Here is a 23,496-nt window from a genome sequence, read left to right as displayed (position 1 = left end):
GGCTGTGTGCACACTTTGCGGCGTGCTCTGCAGGTTCTCCCACAGCGGAATTGATAAATCTGCAGGGCAAAACCGCTGCGGTTATCCCTGCAGATTTATCGTGGTTTGTTTTGCGATTTCCGCTGCGGGATTACTCCTATACTATTGATGCTGCATATGCAGCAATATGCAGCATCAATAGTAATGTTAAAAATAATAAAAATTGGTTATACTCACCCTCTGATGTCCGGATCTCCTCGGCGCTGCACGCGGCGCTCCGGTTCCAAAGATGCTGTGCCGAGAAGGACCTTCGTGACGTCACGGTCATGTGACCGCGACGTCACCGCAGGTCCTCCTCGCTCAGCAACTGAGACCGGACGGCCGCGTGCAGCGCTGAGAGGTGAGTATAGCATTATTTTTTATTTTAATTTTTTTTTTTTACACTATTTATGCTTCCCAGGGCCTGGAGGAGAGTCTCCTCTCCTCCACCCCGGGTAGCAACCGCACATTATCCGCTTACTTCCCGCATCGTGGGCACAGCCCCATGCGGGAAGTAAGCGGATTAATGCATGTCTATGGGTGCAGAATCGCTGCGATTCTGCACAAAGAAGTGACATGCTGCAGGTTGTAAACCGCTGCGTTTCTGCGCGGTTTTTCCCGCAGCATGTGCACTGCGGTTTGCATAGGGTTTACATGTTAATGTAAACGCAATGGAAACTGCTGCGGACCCGCAGCATCAAAATCGCCGCGGATCCGCGGTAAAAACAGCAAAGTGTGAACATGGCCTTAGGCTCCCAGTACGTGGCTCCCCGGCTGTTTACATCTGTAGACACCATGACCATCAGACTGGGGTGTTTGTGGCCCACAGGATGAATTGACCCTAGAGGCCCACCCTACAGCTACATGCAAATAAAAACTACAACAAACAAAATGAGCAAAAACCCTGCTGTAAATAAATAAGTAAAAACCAAAAGTGCATTTAAATAACACAGGGTTCTTAGTAATATGGCTTCTGATAAAAAAAAAAACATAAAAGCCATCCCACCGTCGCTAAGGTGACCCAGATAGGGACGGTCCTACGCTGTCTAGCATTAAAAACCTAACCACGTGTCAGAGTTGACCTCAGTGTATGGAATAAGAGCAGACAAAAGAACCAGGTCCCAACCTATGGACACCAGTTTGGGGGAAGCCTTTAAATATTATTTCCATGTTCACATTGTCCCAATCCAGGTCACCGTTTGCGTGCTTTATGGCCAATGTGAACATGCGTTTATTTGCTGCATGCATACCAACTTAAACCCAGCTCAATTTTTGTGTGTTTTTTCTCTGCATTTTTGCATTCTGTGCAAGTCGGGGTGTGGCCTCTCCCGAGCTGGAAATTACATTTAAAGGCTTCCTCAGACTGGTGTCCATAGGTTTGGACCCAGTCATTTTGTCTGCCCTTATTCACACACTGAGGTCAACTCTGACACATGCTAAGGTTTTTAATATCAGACAGCGTAGGACTGTCCCGATCTGGGTCACCTTTTCGACATTGGAATGGCTTTTATGCTATTTTTGATCAAAAACAATATTACTAAAAACCCTGTGTTATTTGCTTTTTGCTTATTTATTTACAGCAGGGTTTTTGCTCATTTTGTTTCTTGTAGGTTTTGTATCCTTTATGGCCAATGGGTACATGCATTTATGTGCTGCATGTATACCAACTTAAACCAAGCTCAATTTTTGTGTTTTTTTAGCTACATGCAAATGCCTGTTATCCATTATCCCTGTTATATTGTTGCGTCAACTGTAAAACACAGCAGGCTCCTGCACATCTACTGTGCGCACACTATAACTGGGATGTACAATTACAGTAGTTTGCATTAAATGGGTTCTTTGGTTAAAGCACACCGATCCAGGAGCTCCACAGGATAGGTGATAACTTAATGATCATTTGGGTCTGACCATTGGACACCGAATCTATCTGAAAAATTGGGAAGTTTTATCCCTGACAGAGCACCTTTATGCCCATTTTAAAATGGATTGGCAGGTGGGATGTATGACCTCAGCTCCATTAATTCTCTTTGAGGCTTCCAGAAAAAATCAAGCGCAGTGCTAGCAGCCACTGAGAATTTTAATGGATCAGTGGTCGAGTCAAAGTGGTCGGAAAGTAGACCACCTAAGGAACTTATCTAGATGTGTGGTGAGCACTTCGACCCACCAAGTGCTTCACAGAAGTTTATAATGTAGAGCAGTAAAAATAAAAAATCATATTTTTTCACAAAAATGATCTTTTTTCCCCCAATTTTTTATTTTCCCAAGGGTAACAGAAGAAATTGGACCCCAAAAGTTGTTGTGCAATTTGTCCTGAGTACTCTGATACCCCATATGTGGGGGGGAACCACCATTTGGGCGCATGGCAGAGCTCGGAAGGGAGGGAGCGCCGTTTGGAATGCAGACTTTGATGGAATGGTCTGCAGGCATCACATTGCGTTTGCAGAGCCCCTGATGTACCTAAACAGTAGAAACCCCCCACAAGTGACCCCATATTGGAAACTAGACCCCCCAAGGAACTTATCTAGATGTGTTGTGAGAACTTTTAACCCCCAAGTGTTTCACTACAGTTTATAACGCAGAGCCGTGAAAATAAAAAATATTTTTTTTCCCACAAAAATTATTTTTTAGCCTCCAAATTTTTATTTTCCCAAGGGTAACAAGAGAAATTGGACCTCAAAAGTTGTTGTCCAATTTGTCATGAGTACGCTGATACCCCATATGTTGGGGTAAACCCCTCTTTGGGCGCACGGGAGAGCTCGGAAGGGAAGGAGCACTATTTTACTTTTTCAATGCAGAATTGGCTGGAATTAAGATCGGACGCCATGCCGCATTTGGAGAGCCCCTGATGTGCCTAAACAGTGGAAACCCCCAATTCTAACTGAAACTCTAACCCAAACACACCCCTAACCCTATTCCCAACCCTAACCATAACCCTAACCACACCCCTAACCCGAACACGCCCTAACCCTAATCCCAACCATACCCCTAACCCTAACACACCCCTAACCCTAACACACCTCTATCCCTAATAAACAACCCTAACCACAGCCCTAACTCCAACACACCCCTAACCCTAATCCCAACCATAACCCTAACCACACCCCTAACCCTGACACACCCATAACCCTAATCCCAACCGTAAATGTAATCCAAACCCTAACCCTAACTTTAGCCCCAACCCTAACCCAAACTTTAGCCCCAACCATAACCCTAACTTTTGCCCCAACCCTAACCCTAACTTTAGCCCCAATCCTAACTGTAGCCCCAACCCTAACTTTAGCCCCAACCCTAACCCTAATGGGAAAATGAAAATAAATGCATTTTTTTATTTTATTATTTTTCCCTAACTAAGGAGGTGATGAAGGGGGGTTTGATTTACTATATATAGCAGGGTTATTTAGCGGGTTTTTATGATTGGCAGCTGTCACACACTAAAAAATGCTTTTTAGTGCAAAAAATTGTTTCTGCACCTCCACATTTTGAGAGCTATAATTTTTCCATATTTTGGTCTACAGAGTCATGTGAGGTCTTGTTTTTTGCGGGATGAGTTGATGTTTTTATTGGTACCATTTTCGGGCACGTGACGTGGCTCGCTTTTTATTCCGATTTTTGTGAGGCAGAATGACCAAAAACCAGGTATTCATGAATTAATTTTGGGGGGCGTCTCTACTGTTCCACGTTTGGTAAAATTGATAAAGCAGTTTTATTCTTCGGGTCAGTACGATTACAGCGATACCTCATTTATATCATTTTTTTATGTTTGGCGCTTTTATACGATAAAAAATATTTTATACTGTATAAAAAATAATTATTTTTGCATCGCTTTATTCTGAGGACTATAACTTTTTTATTTTTTCGCTGATGACGCTGTATGGTGGCTCGTTTTTTATAGGACAAGATGGCGTTTTCAGCAGTACCATTTTTTTTATATCCGTCTTTTTGATCGCGTGTTATTCCACTTTTTGTTCGGCGGTAAGATAGTAAAGCGTTGTTTTTTTGCCTTTTTTTTTTACGGTGTTCACTGAAGGGGTTAACTAGTGGGACAGTTTTATAGGTCGGGTCGTTACGGACGCAGCGATACTAAATATGCGTACTTTTATTGTTTGGTTTTTTTTCATTTAGATAAAGAAATGTATTTGTTGGAACAATATATATTTTTTTTCTTTATTTAGGAATTTTTTTTTTTTTTTTTTTTTTTTTTACTTTGTCCCAGGGTGGGACATTATGATATAGTGTCAGATCACTGATCTGACACTTTGCAAAGCACTGTGTCAGATCAGCGATCTGACAGGCAGTGCTGCAGTCTAGCCGGCGCCTGCTCTGAGCAGGCGCTTGCAAGCCACCTCCCTGCAGGACCCGGAAGGAGCCCCGTGGCCATTTTGGATCCGGGGCCTGCAGGGAGGAGACGCGGGTTGTTCCGAGGGTCTCAGGGAAGCACGCAGGGAGCCCCCTCCCTGTGCGATGCTTCCCTATGCCGCCGGAACGCTGTGATCATGCTTGATTGCAGTGTTCCGGGGGTTACTGTGCCAGGAACAGTCCATGACCGCTCCTAGAACATAGTGCCGGATGTCCGGTGTTGTAGTTAGCTGACGCCCGGCCGCGATCGGCCGAGCTCCCCCCGTGAGGGTGGCTAATCGGTGATGACGTCATAGGGGCCCAGACCACCTCGATGGGATAGTACGTCGGATGTCAGAAAGGGGCAAGAGAAAAAAACTACTTCCTGTAGAACCATATCTCCAGATACTTTGAAAAGTCGGCAAGTAAAATCACACTGACAGGTTAGAATAGAATAGAATAGATAGAATAAATATATACACATAGAATACATAGCTATATAAATATCAATGACACACACATATATGTATATATATTACATAGATAGATAGAAGACAAGCCGTCAATTCATCTGCCGTGTACTGTAAAAATCACTGCAGGAGCCAACAGGATAGAATAGATGGATTACATACAGAAAATACATATAGAATATATAGCTATATAGATGTCAGTAACATATACAATTAGTACAGTGTGTGCAACATACTGTATTTAATTATTAAAAGATTTTTCTGAAAAAATGGTGTGGGATTATGATTTTCATAACCAGCAGAGGGAAAGCTAATGTCTGGGGGCCGATGTTTATAGCCTGGGAAGGCTGTAATACCCATAGAGCTTTCCAGGCTATTAATATCAGCTCATAGCTGTATACTTAGCCTTTACTGGCTATTAAAATGGGGAACCCCCAAAAAATGACGTAGGGTCCCCCTATAATTAATAACTAGCACAGCCTATGCAGACAGCTGGGGGCTGATATTAATAGTCTAGGAAGGTGCCATGGATACTAGGCCCCCCCAGGCTAAAAACATCAACTCTCTGCCCCCTTGAAAAGGTGCATCTATAAGATGTGCCAATTCTGGCACTTATCCTCGCTCTTCCCAATTGCCCTGTAGTGGTGGCAATTGGGGTGATAGTTGGGGGGTTGATGTCACCTTTGTATTGTCAGGTGACATCAAGTCCTGAGGTTAGTAATGAAGAGGCGTCAATAAGACACCCCAATTACTAACCCCATAATCATTTTAAATAAAAACACACACACCAAGAATAAAGTCCTTTAATTGAAAAAAAGACATAGACTCCTTTAATAAATCTTAATTAAACCATACTTATGACCTCACCTATTCCACTGACGCCATTGTCTACTGCAAGAGAATTAAATTAAAGGGAACCTGTCACCTGAATTTGGCGGGACCGGTTTTAGGTCATATGGGCGGGGTTTTCGGGTGTTTGATTCACCCTTTCCTTACCCGCTGGCTGCATGCTGGCCGCAATATTGGATTGAAGTTTATTTTCTGTCCTCCGGAGTACACGCCTGCGCAAGGCAATATTGCCTTGCGCTGGCGTGTACTACGGAGGGGACACAGCATGAACTTCAATCCAATATTGCGGCCAGCATGCAGCCAGCGGGTAAGGAAAGGGTGAATCAAACACCCAAAAACCCCGCCCATATGACCCAAAACCGGTCCCGCCAAATTCAGGTGACAGGTTCCCTTTAAAAAACAACCATATCCCTCACCTGTCCATCTTTCTGTCTCACGCCATAATCCATGTCTAGGGAATAAACAGTTTTCAACCTGGACGGTGCCAAGATGTGACCGTCCAGGCTGAGAACTACTGATGAATGAGCTGCTGCGAGTGCATCCTGAGTGATTAGCGGTGACATCATTGAGGCTGAGTTCCCAGCCGGGCTGAACTGCGGTGATCTCAGTGAGATCCCCGCTAGCACCGTGTTGTTTTTTATTTTTGTTTTATTACAGAAGATGAGGGCTTGGGTGGAATTAGGCGAGCATAATTGTGTTTGTTATTTTTAAATAAAATAGTAAAACTGTGTTTTGTTTTATTTGAAATAAAATAATTTATTCTGGCTGTGTCTTTATTTACAATATAACTATAGGATCAGTAATGGAAAGGTGTCTTATAGATGCCTCTCCGTTACTAAGCCATGGGCTTGATGTCAACCGACAATACAAAGGTGATATTAACTCCACAGATATGAACCCCACTTGCCACCGCTACAGGGCAAGTGGGAAGAGCTGGGCAAAGCACCAGAATTGGCTCATCTAATAGATGTGTTTTTTGTGGATGTCTGCGGGCTACTATTTTTAGGCTGGGAAGGCAATATCCATGGCCCCTTACCAGCCTGAAAATATTAGCCTCCAGCTGTCTGCTTTAGCAAGACTGGTTGTCAAAAATAGGGGGACCCCACGCCGTATTCTTAAATTATTTATTTAATTTAAAAAAGCATGGGAACCCCTCTATTCTTGATTACCAGCTTTGCTAACTCTGACAGCTGAGGGTTGCAGCCCCCAGCTGTGAGTTTTGCCTGGCTGGTTATCAAAAATAAGGGGGAACCCATGCATGTTTTGTTTTTAATTATTTATTGACAGCGCAGGAGCGGCTGATGAACACACGCATCAGTCGCTCCTGCTCTCGCTGTTATTAGCGGCAGCAGGTGTTGGATGATGGGAGCAGTAGTCCCATCAGCTGACACCAGTGACCACAGGTAAACTGTAAACTTCCGATCACAGCTGACTGAGTGCTCATGCTGTCTTTTGACAGCGTGGGAACTGTGGCTCTCTGACCAGCAGGAATGGTTTTACCGCCAATCAGAAGCGGTGTTTGCCACGCTGTCATGCATATGACAGCATGTCAAGCACTGTATTGCTGGGCCCCCCATTCAAGTGAATGGTGTTCGGGTCCACTGCTCAGTGTCTCTACTGGATGACAGGCTGTATGGATGCATCATGCAACCATGCAGCCTGCCATCTAGAAGTAGCGGAGCTGACTGTGAGGTCACATCCTGCTGTCCTTCACAAATTAGCATAAAAAAGCAGCAAAAAAAATGCCCAGTGTGAACATACCCATAGAGTTGAATGGGTGAATCTCATCTGAGATTCAGGAGAAAGTAGCACATGCTGCAATTTTTTTCTCAACGACGGTCGGTCCGAGAGAAAAATCGTTCATTTGAATAACCCAATTAAATAATTGATCTAAAATTGGACAGCACACATCCGATCTATATGCTCGTCTGCATGAGTCCTTCATGCATATAAATTGGACATGTGCTACTGACTCATGTTATTTAGTAATGTTGTTCAGATTTCTTTCTTGGTCCAAGCGTCCGTAAGAACAAAATTGCAGCATGCACTACTTTCATCTGAGTATCGGATGAGAGTCACACATTCAAGCCTATGGGTGCGAAAAAAAAATTTTGATCCCCCACGGTCCATCGGAGTGGCATCTTATTTTTACGGATAGATTTCTATTATAAACTTAGGAAACTGTATATGATCATATACTGTACGTGTTTTAATGTAGTTGTATGAAAAGGGATCCCACACGAATGTAAAAAAACACACGTATGACCCATGGATGAAAATTAGAAAAAAAATCTTCCAAGTTTTCTGTTTGATTTTTCATATGCTTGTCTGCGCCAGCTCTGAGGATGGTGCTGCGTGATATTTGATAATGCCATGGTTTTTATTCATACAAATATAGTTTCTATTCAGTTTAAATGTGAGATGTAAACTGCCATAAGTGGTTAGTGCAAAACATATGAGTTTTAGGGCTCGTTCAGACAAGCGTATTATGCGGACATCTGCTGTCCCTGTAATATTCAGACAGCACTTGGATCAATGTAATTCAGTAGGGCTGTTCAGATTAATCTTTCACATGGACTGAGCACAGCAAACACTAACTAGCTCCTTCCGTATTTCGGATGAGACTCGCCTACCCTTATAAAAGTCTGTGGGTACGCACAAATCATTGAATCCCATACAGATCATCCACGTGACATCGGATTATTACAGATACGTTGCCATTGTTAACCTGAGAAACTGTATTTGATCATGAACACCTTAAAGGGAACGTGTCAGCAGTTGCAGCCGATATAAGCTTTTAAAGCTTAGTGAAAAGTATCCATTCTACCTATTTAATTGTGGAATATGTTAGCACTATATAAAATAACATTATTATTACTATGTAGATTCACAAAATGTATTATTTGTCTAATAGTAATAAGGCTATGTTACCATGATGAGCTTTTGATGTTGCAGATTTTCTGCATCCATTACGTAAAATATTTTTCTAAAATTCGCAGCATAAAAAACTGATCATGGGAACATAGCCTAAGCGTATGCGTCCTTTAATAATACTGATTTATCTCCCCAATAGGGGCAAATAAGAAGCAACTAATGGGAAATGCACAGTCAGGCGGTATTACATTAGTTGGATATTAATGCACTCAGACAGGGAGGAGCACGATAAAAACCAGAGGCAAAGAGGTGAGGACAAGCCAGATCAAAGTCTGCAAAGCACATGGGACAGAAAACAGGGGAGGGGTCCTAAAAGGGGGTGAGAGGGCAGGGAAAGGGTGTAGAGTCAGAGAGCAGTGACAGAGCCCAGGACAGTGAGAGGGAAGGGAAAGCTGGGAAGGAGGAGAGAAGACGATCACAAGGAAAGAAACACTGTGCACAAGTAAGTGACACACAACAGACACACACGAAGGGGAAGAAAGGGAAGGAGTGGCAGCCACAGGGGTGAGAGGTGGAGTGAGGGCAGGGGATGATTAAAGAGGGTAGAAAGGGAGGAGATGGCAGAAGGAGGAGAAGCTGAAGGGAGGGGAGAGATAAGAAGAGGAGGAAAGGGGTGAAAGAGGGAGGGCAGAGATGAGATGGGAGGTTTGTTGCAAAACAGCTCTCTGGAAGTGATGACACCAACAGAAAAACCTTCCAATAACTTCCTATGAGACCAACAGCAGAAGCCTGAGCAGAGGACCAGATACACAGTGGGGGAGGCTGCACAGGAGGAGGCACACGCAGGAGGCTGGGGTGGGTGCACAGCATATAGCACACCTAGGAGGCTACACAAAACTTGTGCACATGGAGGCTATACAGCACAGCTGGGAGGCTGGATTACACAAGAGTTGTACAAAGGAGGTGCCTGAATACTGAGGACACACAAGGAAGACTGTGCTGGAGGTGGCATACAGGTTACACAGGAGCCCATGTTACAGCAGGCTGCAGTGTATGGGGCAGAAAGACACCAGGAACAGGAAGAATACAAGAAGTGACTATAAGGAGGAGGGCGGCTGCTGATACACAGAAGGTAGAGGATCATAGCTAAAAGGGCAGCAGGGCACCCACAGTGTGTATACTGGGTCAGCGGAAAGCACTTGTGTAAGGGCATCGTCCCTCTGAAACTTCGTGTCCTCCAGAGGTCCACCTCTCCCACCTGGAAGCCCAATGAATATGATGCGAGGACCAAACCCAGGACTGTACAGGAGTCCGCCAGGACCTTACCAGGTAATCTTTATGGTGATTATACCAGAAATCCTAAATAACTACCGCCATGTAGTGTCTGACTTTTATTGGTCCTAGGAGAATATGTAAGAAAATGGTTTAAGTAGTAATTCTTGAATAAGCGTAGCAGCGCAAAATGTGAGGATGGATTCCCCAACACCGTGAACGTCCTCCTGTCCATCTGACGATGTCTGATAATCCGCCACTAACAGCACAAAGATGGAACATGAAATGGGATGTCACACAGCAGGGATAGATTTCCTTTTTGTGGAGAAGAATCCATAAAGATTCTTTACCCAACAAATTAGTTTTGTATACTTTTTTTATGACTATCTTAAAAATCCAGGATGCATTAGGCCATAATGATTAGGAATAAAATAATTTTCCTTTATAATCTGGTAGGTTTACCACGCATTACACTCTAGGGCCTCACGACTATAGCCAAAATAATACATGGATCTCATTCGCTAGCCAAATGTACTTCTATGGGAGCCCAGCTCTATACATGGGCCGCCCACTGGTCTCATACAGCCCCATGGTGCAGAGCTGTACAGGACTCCATGTGGCACCATACAGGCGCTGTGCCATGTGCATAAAGATCTGCCATGGTCCAGGCATAGAGAACAATGTTGTTATTTCTCTATTTCAGTAACTGAACTATTTAGGATTTTCCATGACTGGTTAGAATACTCAGTACATTGTTTTCTTTATGAAAGGAAAAAAAAACTTGTTTACATCTAAATACGGACTAAGGAAACACAATTTGTAAGAAAATCCCCCCTTTCCTCCTGGAGATGTCTCTCGAGGCTGCTGATTTCAGCTACCATTTATTCAGCATGTTCTTTTGATTAATATTATTTTATATCTGTGGCACTGACGATATTCTGCAGCACTTTACAATTCAGAGCAGACATGTGCAAACAAAATAAGACATTACAGAGAAATAAATAATTCAACATATACCAAGAAGACTGAGGGCTCTGCTCGCAGGCTTACAGTCTACCAAGATATTGGAGTTTGATTTGTAAGGTTTAAAGGGAATCTGTCAGCAGGATTTCATCCCCCAAATTATGTGTTCTATGTGCATGTAGCTCTATCGATCACAAGTCAAGCAATACCTTTACATAGTCAGTTCCTCTGTTACTGAAAAATCAGTATTTGAATTGATATGAGTTGGAAAATCTGAAGCCTCTGTCACTCCAGCTCTATGCCCCACCAAGCGCCGCCGCCTCATGCTTGACTGGCACCTCTGTGCTTTGTCACTTCAGGCAAAGGAGCCTTAAGTAAAGCAGGAGGAGGCAGCGCTGGTTGGGAATAGACCTGGAGTGACAGTATAGCGGACACATAGTGTGACAAAAAAGGCAGGGGGAGTTTTGTCCTCATGAATACATCAGATTCTGTAAACTCTCATGCACATGATTGTGGCTGATAGCATTACAGACTAAACTATGGAGGGATTCTTACATAAAAGCCATCAAAGCAGAATACAATTAATTTTACACTGCATTATAAATTATGTTGGTGTCCGAAGAAGAGGCGTTAATGTCAGATGCTGCTGTTGGTAAATGATCACAGCAAATTGGTCTTGGACAACTACTTTAAATAACACGACTTACTGATGGCCACTTATCTATTTTTGTTTGTGAATTACTAAGCTTTGTTTTGGCAAGTTTACCTTTGAATAGGTCATATCTAGTGATGAGCGAATATACTCGTCACTCGAGATTTCTCGAGCATGCTCGGGGGTCCTCCGAGTATTTTTTAGTGCTCGGAGATTTAGTTTTTTTGCCGCAGCTGAATGATTTACATCTGTTAGCCAGCATAAGTACATGTGGGGGTTGCCTGGTTGCTAGGGAATCCTCACATGTACTTATGCTGGCTAACAGATGTAAATCATTCAGCTGCGGCAAGAAAAACTAAATCTCCGAGCACTAAAAAATACTCGGAGGACCCCCGAGCATGCTTGAGAAATGTCGAGTAACGAGTATATTCGCTCATCACTAGTCATATCATAATACTTAATGAAGACCTACAGCAAAAATACAACTTTCCATTGTTGTTTCCCCTAGCTTATTTTTCTGTAAGCTCTGGACTTCTTGTATAGTGCACTCATTTCCCTGCAGTTCACTCTGTCTTCTTTTGGTCAGAAACCATATTGAAATTTCATCATAGCTGTGTGAAGGAGCCGTCTAATCATCATCAATAACTGTGATGGAAGATCATATTCCCTCATGTGAATGGCTAGTATAGAATAGTGTGAAAATTTATCGTACAGGAACTTCTGGTGCTTGTATCAACCATAGATCCCTTTAGACTCAAGTGGAAAAAAAAAGCATTTCACCGAAACCGATTCAACTATTATTATGGAGCGGTTCCATAAGTGGCAACAAAAAGAGCAGGTAAGTAGTGCTGAGCAAAAAGATTTGCAGAACCCTGATCAAGAGGCCACATTAGTATTCTGGGGATGCCAGTAGTGACCCCTGCTGAATTACTTGTATATGCTAGCATTTCCAATGCCTCTTCTGATCAGTAGGCCAGGCTTGATGTCATGCCATAACAATGACTGCATCGGGCCTACTAATCAGGAGAGGTCGGGGATGCTGGCAGGTAGGAGAAGGTTTGCCGGGCTCTGGTTCGTCAGTCACAGAATTCCAACATGGCCTCTGAACCAGCATCTAGAGAATCTTTTTGCTCAACTCTACAGATAAGAGATTGACACATAATTCTATAGTGTAGGATATGAGAAACTTTAGTTGTAGGTGAAGTTTCCCTTGAATTAATAATAGTAATGTGTGCAGTCAAACTTTGCACCAACTGTTTATTTAAAGGATATGTACCAAGATTAGAAGTTACCTTCTTTCCGGAGGATAGGGAATAGCTTCCTATCTGCTTGGGGTCCAACAACTAGGACCCCCGCTGATCCTGAAAATGATTCTCTGAAAAACCCCACCTAAATGGAGCTTAGGTCGGGCATGCACACCTCTGCTCCATTCATTAGTAAAGGGACCGCCGAAGGGACCTGAGCGCTCCAGAGTCTGATGCTGAAATGCTTGGCCTTTTCTAACTGTGGACTTCTCTTTAGGTCTTCTGTATTTCTTGGGAAATGGTTTAACAAACCACATGCAAGTCTTTTTCAAAGCAGACCTGTTATCAAATTTCAAAACACAAACTAACAGCATTATTAAATAAATCTCTTAGACCTGATGAAACTGGTGTAGTTGCTTTGAAAATCCGTGTCATAATAAAATAAATGAGCATTTTAGAGCTTTCAGAAAATATTATACAGACACCTGCATATTTAGTTTGAACGTAAGTACACCTTACACCTGATCAAAAATTTCGATTATGTATGTGCTTTATATTGTGAAATAAGGTGACCAATTTGTGAATGCCATGATTGGGAGTTTCCAGGGTGGAACGTGTACAATTTGAAGCAGAATTGCCCAGAAAGCTAGTAGACAGCAGACGAATCAGAATACTGAGTGGTGGTACTAACTAGGCCTTTGTTTAACTGCTGTGCCTCAACTTGTCTAAGCGCGGTGTTGAGTGATTTATAGGCTGTGCAGGTGGAAAAAAAAGGAGAATGAGATCAGGCAGATAGTGATTTTTTTTTTTCTTTGAAAAAGTCTGTAAAAGCCTCCAGAGGCGAAAAAAAGCTCATCCACACAAATTGGGCCAAAAAGGAAAAAAAAAAAATATGTTGGTTTTTTTTGTACAGTTTTAGGAAGTTGATGTAAAGTTATTGAACGATAGTATCGAGGAAATAGGATTTAAATTGATTTAAAAGGGTAGACTTGTGAAAAGAGTCATGGAATGGAGGGTCCCTCGATCAGAACCACCAAAGTAGACTTTTTACGGGTGTCTTCTGTTTTTGCAGACTCAAAATGTCTTTATATTATATCAGCTGTTGGCCGGGGCTGCCAGGAGTCAAACCAGGGTGTGATCATCTGATTGCCCTTCTAGTCACATCTTGAAAGGGTTGTCTTCGTTGATGAATTGTGCCCATTTTTACAACCACATTAGACAGCCAACTCCAACTTGCAGACTTAAATCTTTACACCCTTCTACTAGAAACTTGTTGGGAGTACCGGTACTCGGGAATAAAATCCAAGTTCCCAGTGAGGAATTTGGCTATGTTCACACAGAGTTTTTCAGGAACTTTGTGTAGAAGTCAGAAACCGAGAGGAAACTCTCCCAGTCCTCCTCCGAAAGAAATTTGAGTTTCTGCTCAGTTTTTGCTCTGAAAATTCAGCAAAAAGTCTCCATGTGCACATACCCTTAAGCTTTTTACTGATTTTTTTTTTGAGGAATGTTGTAGGCAGATCTGCTTTAAATACTCCTCAAAAAAGCTTGAAAAATTGTTTCCTCTTCATTTTTATGGCAAATCAACTTTGCTCTTCATGTTGGAGTTTTTTTTTTAGTTTTTTTTCTTAATTTCCTGAAGAAATTTGGGAAAAACAAGGAAGGAATCCACTCCGAACTAGATAGACACTGTCAAATCAAAAGCTCTTCAAGAAAAGAATAACTTCCTAAAAAATAAACATTTCCTGAAGTGGTTTATGCTAAAAAAAAAAAAAGAAAGAAAAATGAAACTTGACAGTCTGGAGTAAAATGCGTTAATATCCAAAATAACATCCAAAATGACAAGACTTTGCTTTCAGATAAAACATTGTATCTTTCGTTTTCTTCTAACTCCTATTTCCCCTCCCCAACTTCTAAACAGCAGTATCGTATGACTACCACATGACAAAACCACAAGATTAATATTTGCAACGCAAGAAAGAAAAAAACAACTACAAATGTACGAAATAAACTCACACACATAATATAGAGAATGTGTTCTATGTAAAAAGGGAAGTAAGTGATACAGTAATTGTAGCGTGGAGCGAGAAGGATTGAGAGTCACTACGTGCAGCCATACTCCATAACATCTTACACTAAACCTTGGCCCGCGTTCGTCTGATTTCCCTCCCACATTAGCAATAGAAGCGTTAAGTGTAACAGCCACTTCCCGGCATGCACTGGGCAGTCTTTGGAGAGGAATCTGGTCTTTCCAGCTAGGTGAGGCATGCAAACAGCACACCTGGTCTAGGGGAGTGGAGAGGGAGGTGGTAAGAAGTCAGTGGAGAGAAAGGCCTCCTGAGAAAAGCATAAAAACTGCAATAATACAGCATAAAACAATGGCTTTGCCTAGAGAATACAATGCATGTATAAGGCCCTAAGGCCTTAGAAATAAATTGTACTAAGGTTCCAATTTGTACTATGCTGTAACAGGGACGGCATCCATTCCATAAATGTTACCAAGGGTTGTGGTGGTACACTGGGCTTTACTGATGAGAACGTGGCATGCATTATTTGCTGTGATTTTTGGTGTTTATTTTTAGTCAGAGATCTTTTTTCTTGCGTTTTCTTACCCTATTGAGAAGCCTATGAAAAACCCATGAAAAAAACAACACCTAGAGTATTCCAAGTTTAGATAGCTAAGAAATGTACCAAAAGTATAAAAATACACTGCAAAAATGCACCATTAGTAGGGTGAAAAAATATAAAAGAAGAAAGCTTTGTGTGTCCCCTTCCCAGCTCCATCACACAAAGCATTTTGAGAAAGTGATGGTGGCTTTTATTTCCACTGCCACCAGATGTTGGCTGTAAAGGTTTACACATCCATGATATATGGTCTGTGCTCAGATTGAGGATCTCCTGACCTGACATAAATGCCTCATAGGCATATTCTGTATGAGGCAGTTAGTTCAGGTAAACAGAACTGTGTGTAATTTGGGTTAGGAGTCTCGCTGGTTGGACCAGGTATTTGAATCCGAGCAAGGACTGTATAATTCAGAAGGAAATATTTCTGAGCACATGCAGTCATTTGCACAACCAAACCATGACTATTTTCAATACAGTGCCCCCTGAGGCTCCGTAGATCATGAGCATCCAATTTTAACCATCAAACATGTCCCTTGTGCACATGGATTTCTCCAGAATCTGATTTTTTTTTTATATTATGTCCTGTAGATGATGAAATATTCAAAGTCTTTGTAATTTTACATTGAAGAACATTTTCTGAAATTGTTCCACATTTTTTAGAAGCAGGTGTTCACATATTGGTGAGCCTCTAACCATCTTTGCTTCTGAGAGAATACGCCTCTCAAACATGCTCTTTTTATCCACAATCATGTGACTTACGGTAGTTTAAAATTAACCCGTTAGCTGTTTTTCATTAATACCACTTACCTTTCCAACCCTTTGTTAATCCTGTCCCACCTTTTTTGAGCTATGTTGGTACCAACCACCATGTTTTTGTGAGATGCAGAAGAGGTGGGCGGATGGTTTCTACAACCCCAATTCCAAAAATGTTGGGTTGCTGCCATCAACTTAAATGAGTTTTTTTTTTCTACTGAAATGTCAACTTCTGATCTGTGTTCTATGTTCTGTTATAAATATGCGTAAAAAAGATTTCAAAATTCTTGCATGTTTGTTTTCATTATATTTTACATGGTGTCCCAAGTTTTTTTTAAAATTGGAGTTGTAGAAACCATCTGCTCACCTTTTATGTATCACACAGACACAGCGATTGGCAAGAAAAATCTCAAATTTGGACTCGTCAGAACACGGTACAGATTTTCACTCCTCTAATATCCAGTCCTTCTATTGCTTGGCCCAAACAAATCTCCTTTTCCAGATTGTGGTCCTCAGTAGTGGATTCAACCATAAAGGTCTGCTTCGCACAGTCTCCTCTGGACATTTCATCTTTAGATGTGTCTACTTGATGTGTGTGCATCATTTATGAGGGTTGTTATCTGGGGTGCTGTCAATTAGCAGTTTCTGAGGCTGGTAACTGCTTAATTTACCCTCTGCAACAGAGGTATTTTTTTTGTCTTCCATTCATGGGGCTGGTCCTCATGATTCTTCATAGCAATTCATTGTTTTTAATACTGCATTACAGTTTACCTTCAAGGTTCTAGCAATTTTCCAGATTAACTGATGTCAGGTTATGCTCCCAATATGTTTTGTAGGTTAAGCACACAGTATGCACATAGCATTAGGCACATCCGAATTTCACAGTGTGAGTAAAGACAGCGTTGTCCAGACTGGCTTTGGGTCTCCTGACTAGAATTGAATGTGCCTAGTCATAGTCACATGTTTCTCTCAGTTTGGTTATGATAAGCACCTTCATTTCTGTGACATAGGAGCATGTTGTGTAAATTATATGGATCTGATCTATCAAAAACAAATTTCTTCAGGTACTAATTTTCTGTTTGATATGTTCAGTGTCTACATGTACATAGCCAGTGGCATAACCATAAAAAGTGCAGAGGTTGCAGATGCATCTGGGACCTGATGTCAATAGGGGCCCAAAATGTCTCTGACCCGTATGAAAAGACCAATATTAATAAAGATAGTTGAGGGCCTTGTTGGAGATTTTGCATTGGTGCCCATGAGCTTCAAGTTATGCTACTGTATATAGTTCTACAGATTATCAGCTAAACTGTTACCACAGATGACATACTGCATACCAGTCATGTTATTTCCATTCCATTGGTGCATCAAGTACAATGTGGACCACAAAAGGATGTGAGACACTTCGCATCAAATGTGATTACGTGTAACTCAGCAGCATGGTACTTTCTCTGGTTATTGACTTCATGCTTGTGAACATAGTTTCATATGTGGTACTGATTTTATTTCTTCTAGGCCACATTTAGACATGGTGAATGTGTTGTTCATATTTAATGAAGGAAACCAAAAATCTGCAGTTAACTGAGCTTTGTAATGCAACGACAGACTGAAAAATCCAACAGGGCTGGGTATTTGTGACGGCTATAAGCGACTCCAACAGATGCTATGTCACATGAGTACAGTCACTGTTTAGCCTACATTTGCCCGAGATGGTAACACATTGTATTTTGATGGGATGTCCTTCTTTCTTTCCATAGTAACATTTATTTTATCCAGTGGGACCTGGCAGAAGTCTTGAAAAATAAGGAACAACACTGTAAATATTGAGTCTTTTCATTAACTTGATGTATCTCTAAAGAAAATCTTAAAAACTTATTAACTACTTGTAAGGGTAGGTGCACACGGTAAGTACTTGGCAGCACTTTGGACGCAGCACATGTCTGCTGCGTCCAAAGCACTGCCGGCTTTTTCATTGAAGCGTGCGGAATCACCACGTCAATTACATTGTATGGGTGAAAATTCTGTTGCGGAGACTCTCGTTTCTGCAAGTTAAATTGACATGCTGCAGTCTGGAAAGACGCACCACATGTCCGTCTCCATGAGTGACCCGCTGCACGCATAGTGGGCATGGGATTTCTTGAAATCCCATCCACTGTGTTGTAACATCTGGCAGCTACAGGTTGGATGCTGCAGAGGTACGCAGCATCCAAACCGCAGCGTTTACTGACCATGTGCACCTACCCTAACTGTACTTCAGTAATCATAGAAACATCTGAATAAAAGAGCTAAAATATGTAGTAAACGTAAAAAACAAAATTTGTATAAGTCTCAAAACTTTTTTGTACTTCTGTACACTTAGAAAGTAAAAAAAAATAAGGGTTTATATAAAACAAAGCCATAAGGCAGATGCTATGAGACCACTTTGGATGTGATGTAGGTTGTGCAGCCAAAGATTGCTGGATGCTGCTGCTACATCGCATCATGTCCCGAGTCAGTGGAGTCACATTACAACCCGCGAAGTACTGCAGCAAGCAAGTCATAAAAAAGTCGACAGGTTTTGGTTTTCTTCTGTAACTTGCTTGTTTCAGATACATTATAGGCCAATTCGGCCCCATCTGCTTGCACTATGTTCTAGCCGGGGCATAGAGTGATTTTTTGTTATTTTTTGGGGGGGCTGCGCTACCTGTGCCACAGCCAAAGTCACCATGTATCGATTCAATATATAGTCACTATTTTTCTTCAGGATTTGTAAGCCAAAATCAGGAGTGGAGCAATCCAAGGAAAAGATAAAAACACGTCACCACTTCTGTATTTATCACCCACTCCTGGTTTTGGCTTACAAATACTGATGTAACATACTGATCAAATACTGAATGTGTGTATGTGGCATAATTGTGTTTATCTTACTTCATTATTGTTCTTCTGGGCTTTCTGAGAAAGCATGTTATTGTAGTTCTGTGCTGAAACACATGCTACATTGTCAGACTTTCTAGATTGTTAATGTTGTTGCATATACAGTGGGGAAAAAAGTATTGTCAGCCACCAATTGTGCAAGTTCTCCCACTTAAAAAGATGACAGAGGCCTTTAATTGACATCATAGGTAGACCACAACCATGAGTCAAAATGAGAAAACAAATCCAGAAAATCACCTTGTCTGTTTTGGCAAGATTTATTTTGCAAATTATGGTGGAAAATAAGTATTTAGTCATTAACAAATGTTCATCTCAACTTTTTGTTATATACCCTTTGTTGGCAATGACAGAGGTCAAACGTTTTCTGTAAGTCTTCACATTGCCAGCACACACTGTTGGTGGTATGTTGGCCCGTTCCTCCATGCAGATCTCCTCTAGAGCAGGGATGTTTTGGGCTTGTCGCTGGGCAACACAGCCTTTCAACTCCCTTCAAAGGTTTTCTATGGGGTTGAGATCTGGAGACTGGCTAGGCCACTCCAGGACCTTCATATGCTTCTTACGAAGCCACTCCTTCATTGCCCTGGTGGTGTGCTTGGCATCATTATCATGCTGAAAGACCCATCCACGTTTCATCTTCAATTCCCTTGCTGATGGAAGGAAGTTTGCACTCAAAATCACAATACATGGCCCAATTCATTCTTTCATGTACACAAATTAGTTGTCCTGGTCCCTTTGCAGAGAAACAGCCCCAAAGTGTGATGTTGCCATCCCCATGCTTCACAGTAAGTATGGTGTTCTTTGGATGCATCTCAGCATTCTGTCTCCTCCAAACATGGCGAGTTTTATTTCTACCAAACAGTTCTACTTTGGTTTCATCAGACCATGTGACATTCTCCCAATACTTTTCTGGATAATCCAAATGCTCTCTAGCAAACTTCAAACGGGCCCGCACATGTACTGGCTTAAGCAGGGGGACATGTTTGGCACTGCAGGATCTGAGTCCTTGGCGGAGTAGTGTGTTACTGATGGTAGCCTTTGTTTCGGTGGTCCCATCTCTATGCAGGTCATTCACTAGATCTCCAAGTGTGGTTCTGGGATTTTTGCTCACTGTTCTTGTGATCATTTTGCCCCAAGGGGTGTGATCTTGCATGGAGCCCCAGATCGAGGGAGATTATCAGTGGTCTTGTATGTCTTCCATTTTCTTATTTTTGCTCCCACAGTTGATTTCATCACACCAAGCTGCTTGCCTATTGCAGATTCAATCTTCTCAGACTGGTGCAAGGCTACAATTTTGTTTCTGGTTTCCTTTGACAGCTTTTTGGTCTTCACCATAGTGGAGATTGGAGTGTGACTGTTTGAGGTTGCAGGCAGGTGTCTTTTATACTGATAACAAGATCAAACAGGTGCCATTACTACAGGTAATGAGTGGAGGACAGAGGAGCCTCTTAAAGAAGAAGTTACAGGTCTGTGAGAGCCAGAAATCTTGCATGTTTTTAGGTGACCAAATACTTATTTCCCACCATAATTTGCAAAATAAATCTTGCCAAATCAGACAAGGTGATTTTCTGGATTTGTTTTCTCATTTTGACTGTCAAAGTTGTGGTCTACCTATGATGTCAGTTACAGGCCTCTCTTATCTTTTTAAGTGGGAGAACTTGCACAATTGATGGCTGACTAAATACTTTTTTTCCCTACTGTACGTGTGTATATTAAAAGGGTGGCTAAAGTTCTTTCTCAAGGAGCGCATCGCTCCTTTCCCTTTTGACTACCAGCTTGTTGGCGATTGATGAGTTTCGGAAGATTGACAGTTTGGCCCAGCAGCTTGGTTTTGTTACTGGTCAGAACTGTTCTCTCAGATGCTGCTAACAGATGTAGTTTGACCTCTGTAGCATCGTAGGAGTGTAGGGGTACATCCAGTCATTGCAGACTCTAAACCAAAATACTCTTTTACTAGGAAACCGACCACATCTGATAGTCTGAAGAGATGGAAAGAACCTAAGCTGTTGTGGATTCTGTTTGTGGGCTCCCTCTGGTGGTTACTGCTGGTACTGGGTGACTTTGGTGGGTTGCGGCCTTTGGTTTCCACCTGTCCATCAGAGGCTGGGTGGTTCCTATTTTACCTGGCCTTTCTGTCATTCCCTTGCCGGCTATCAATGTATTCAGATGTGCTCTGTTTGGTTCCTGCCTACCTGCTCCCAGATCTTTCAGGATAAGCTAAGTGCTGATTTTCAGTTGTTGGTTTTTTGTCCAGCTTGCTTATTATGTCTCTATGCTAGCTGGTAGCTCTAGTGGACTGAGGTTCTCCCCATGTGCCATGAGTTGGCACATGGGTTCTTGTAATCTCAGGATGTTTTTTTTTGATTAGGGTTTTTTGCTGACCGCTCAGACCCCTTTTGTATCGTTCTGCTTTCTAGTTTACAGCGGGCCTCAATTTGCTGAACCTATATATATCATCTCTATGTGTGTGCCTTCCTCTCATTTCACCGTCAATACATGTGGGGGGCAACTATACCTTTTGGGGTTCATTCCTCTGGAGGCAAGTGAGGTCTTTATTTTCTCTGCAGTACTAGTTAGCTCTTAGGCTGGTGCGTGGCGTCTAGAACCAACGTAGGCACGCTCCCTGGCTATCTCTAGTTGCGTTTGTCAGGCGTAGGGCAGCGGTCAGCCCAGGTTCCATCACCCTAGAGCTCGTCCGATATTTTGTATTACTTTGCTTGTCCCTTGCTATCCCTAGCCATTGGGATTCATGACACTAAGCACCGAATAGTAGACTACAGAATTTAAAATCCCTCAGTTCTTTAGAACAAGGAGGCTTTTTATAAGAATTAAATTGCAACGTTGCTTGATTGAACCCCTTGAGATACAGCTCTGGCAAAAATTAAGAGACCACCACATCAAAACCCTGTCATGGGCAGACAAATCTCCAGACCTGAACCCCATTGAAAACCTCTGGAATGTAATCAAGAGGATGATGGATAGTCACATGCCATCAAACAAAGAAGAATTGCTTAAATTTTTGTGCCAGAAGCAGTGTGAAAGACTGGTGGAAAGCATGCCAAGATGCATGAAAGCTGTGATTAAAAATCATGGTTATTCCACAAAATATTGATTTCTGAACTCTTCAGGAGTTAAAGCATTAGTATTGTTGTTTATAAATGATTATGAACTTGTTTTCTTTGTGCTATTTGAGGTCTGAAAGCACTGCATTTTTATTTAAATTTTGACCATTTTTCTTTGAGAAAATAAATACAAAATTTATTGCTTGGAAATTCAGAGACATGTTGTCAGAAGTTTATAGAATAAAAGAACAATTCACATTTTACTCAAAAATATACCTATAAAGAGAAAAATGAGACAAACTGAAAATTTTGCAGTGGTCTCTTAATTTTTGCCAGATCTGTAAACCTTTAACCCCTTAACGACCGCCGATACGCCCTTTAACGGCTGCAGTTAAGGGTACTTAAACCACAGCTGTCAAAAAACTGAATAGCGCCCCCCCAGAGTCAGATTTTCTCTGGTGTCTCGGTTACCGGGGGTAGCCGAGACCCCAGAGAACATGATTCGGGGGTTTTTTACCGACCCCTGGGTTGCGATCGCCGGTAATTAACCGTTTACCGGCGGTTGCAAAAAAACAACAACACGATTTCCCATTTAATTTCTCTGTCCTCCGATGTGATCGCACATCAGAGGACAGAGAAATGGGGTCCCCAATCGCCCCCCGATACTCACCTGTTTTCCCCCGGTGCTCCTCGTGGCTCCCGATGGGTGCCGCCATCTTGTTCCGGCCAAAAAATGGCGGGCGCAGTGCGCCGGCCGGCACCCGGAAGATCTTTGGGGTCTCGGCTGCCGGGGGTAGCTGAGACCCCAAAGAACATGATCGGGGTCGATTTTTACCGACCCCTGTTTTGCGATCGCCGGTAATTAACTGTTTACCATCGACCACAGAAAAAAAAAAAGCGATGTGTAATTCTCTGTCCTCTGATGTGATCGCACATCAGGGGACAGAGAAATAGGGGGATTCAGGGACCCTATTATACTTACCGGTGTCCCTGGGTCCTCCTGTGTCCCCTCCTGGCCGCCGGCTTCTTCCTCCGGTAAGAAAATGGCGGGCGCATGCGCAGTGCGCCCGCCATGATCTGCCGGCCGGCAGCTAGAGGAGTTGGGGCTAAATTTAGGGTTAGGGTTAGGGTTGGGGCTAAAGTTAGGGTTAGGGTTGGGGCTAAATTTAGGGTTAGGGTGAGGGTTGGGGCAAAAGTTAGGGTGAGGGTTGGGGCTAAATTTAGGGTGAGGGTTGGGGCTAAATTTAGGGTTAGGGTTGGGGCTAAATTTAGGGTTAGGGTTGGGGCTAAATTTAGGGTTAGGGTTGGGGCTAAAGTTAGGGCTAGGGTTAGAGTTGGGGCTAAATTTAGGGTTAGGGTTGGGACTAAAGTTAGGGTTAGGGTTGGGGCTAAAGTTAGGGCTAGGGTTGGGGCTAAAGTTAGGACTAGGGTTGCGGCTAAAGTTAGGGTTAGAGTTGGGATTAGGGTTAGGG

General features: G+C 42.4%; 1 protein-coding gene across 1 annotated transcript in view; it reads left to right on the top strand.

The window, feature by feature from the left end:
- The first annotated feature begins 8,981 nt into the window (after window positions 1–8,981).
- Window positions 8,982–23,496, top strand: part of SMARCD2 (SWI/SNF related BAF chromatin remodeling complex subunit D2) — a 48,839-nt gene continuing 34,324 nt past the window's right edge. Inside the window, exons 1-2 of the mRNA XM_077252710.1 lie at window positions 8,982–9,048; window positions 9,788–9,875. Of these exons, the coding sequence (XP_077108825.1) occupies window positions 9,816–9,875 (60 nt within the window). The 5' untranslated portion in view covers window positions 8,982–9,048; window positions 9,788–9,815. The remainder of the gene's footprint in view (window positions 9,049–9,787; window positions 9,876–23,496) is intronic.

The sequence above is a fragment of the Ranitomeya variabilis genome, chromosome 4 (assembly GCF_051348905.1).
Source record: "Ranitomeya variabilis isolate aRanVar5 chromosome 4, aRanVar5.hap1, whole genome shotgun sequence".
NCBI classification, from domain to species: domain Eukaryota; kingdom Metazoa; phylum Chordata; class Amphibia; order Anura; family Dendrobatidae; genus Ranitomeya; species Ranitomeya variabilis.
This window is presented reverse-complemented; position numbering and strand designations above follow the sequence as displayed.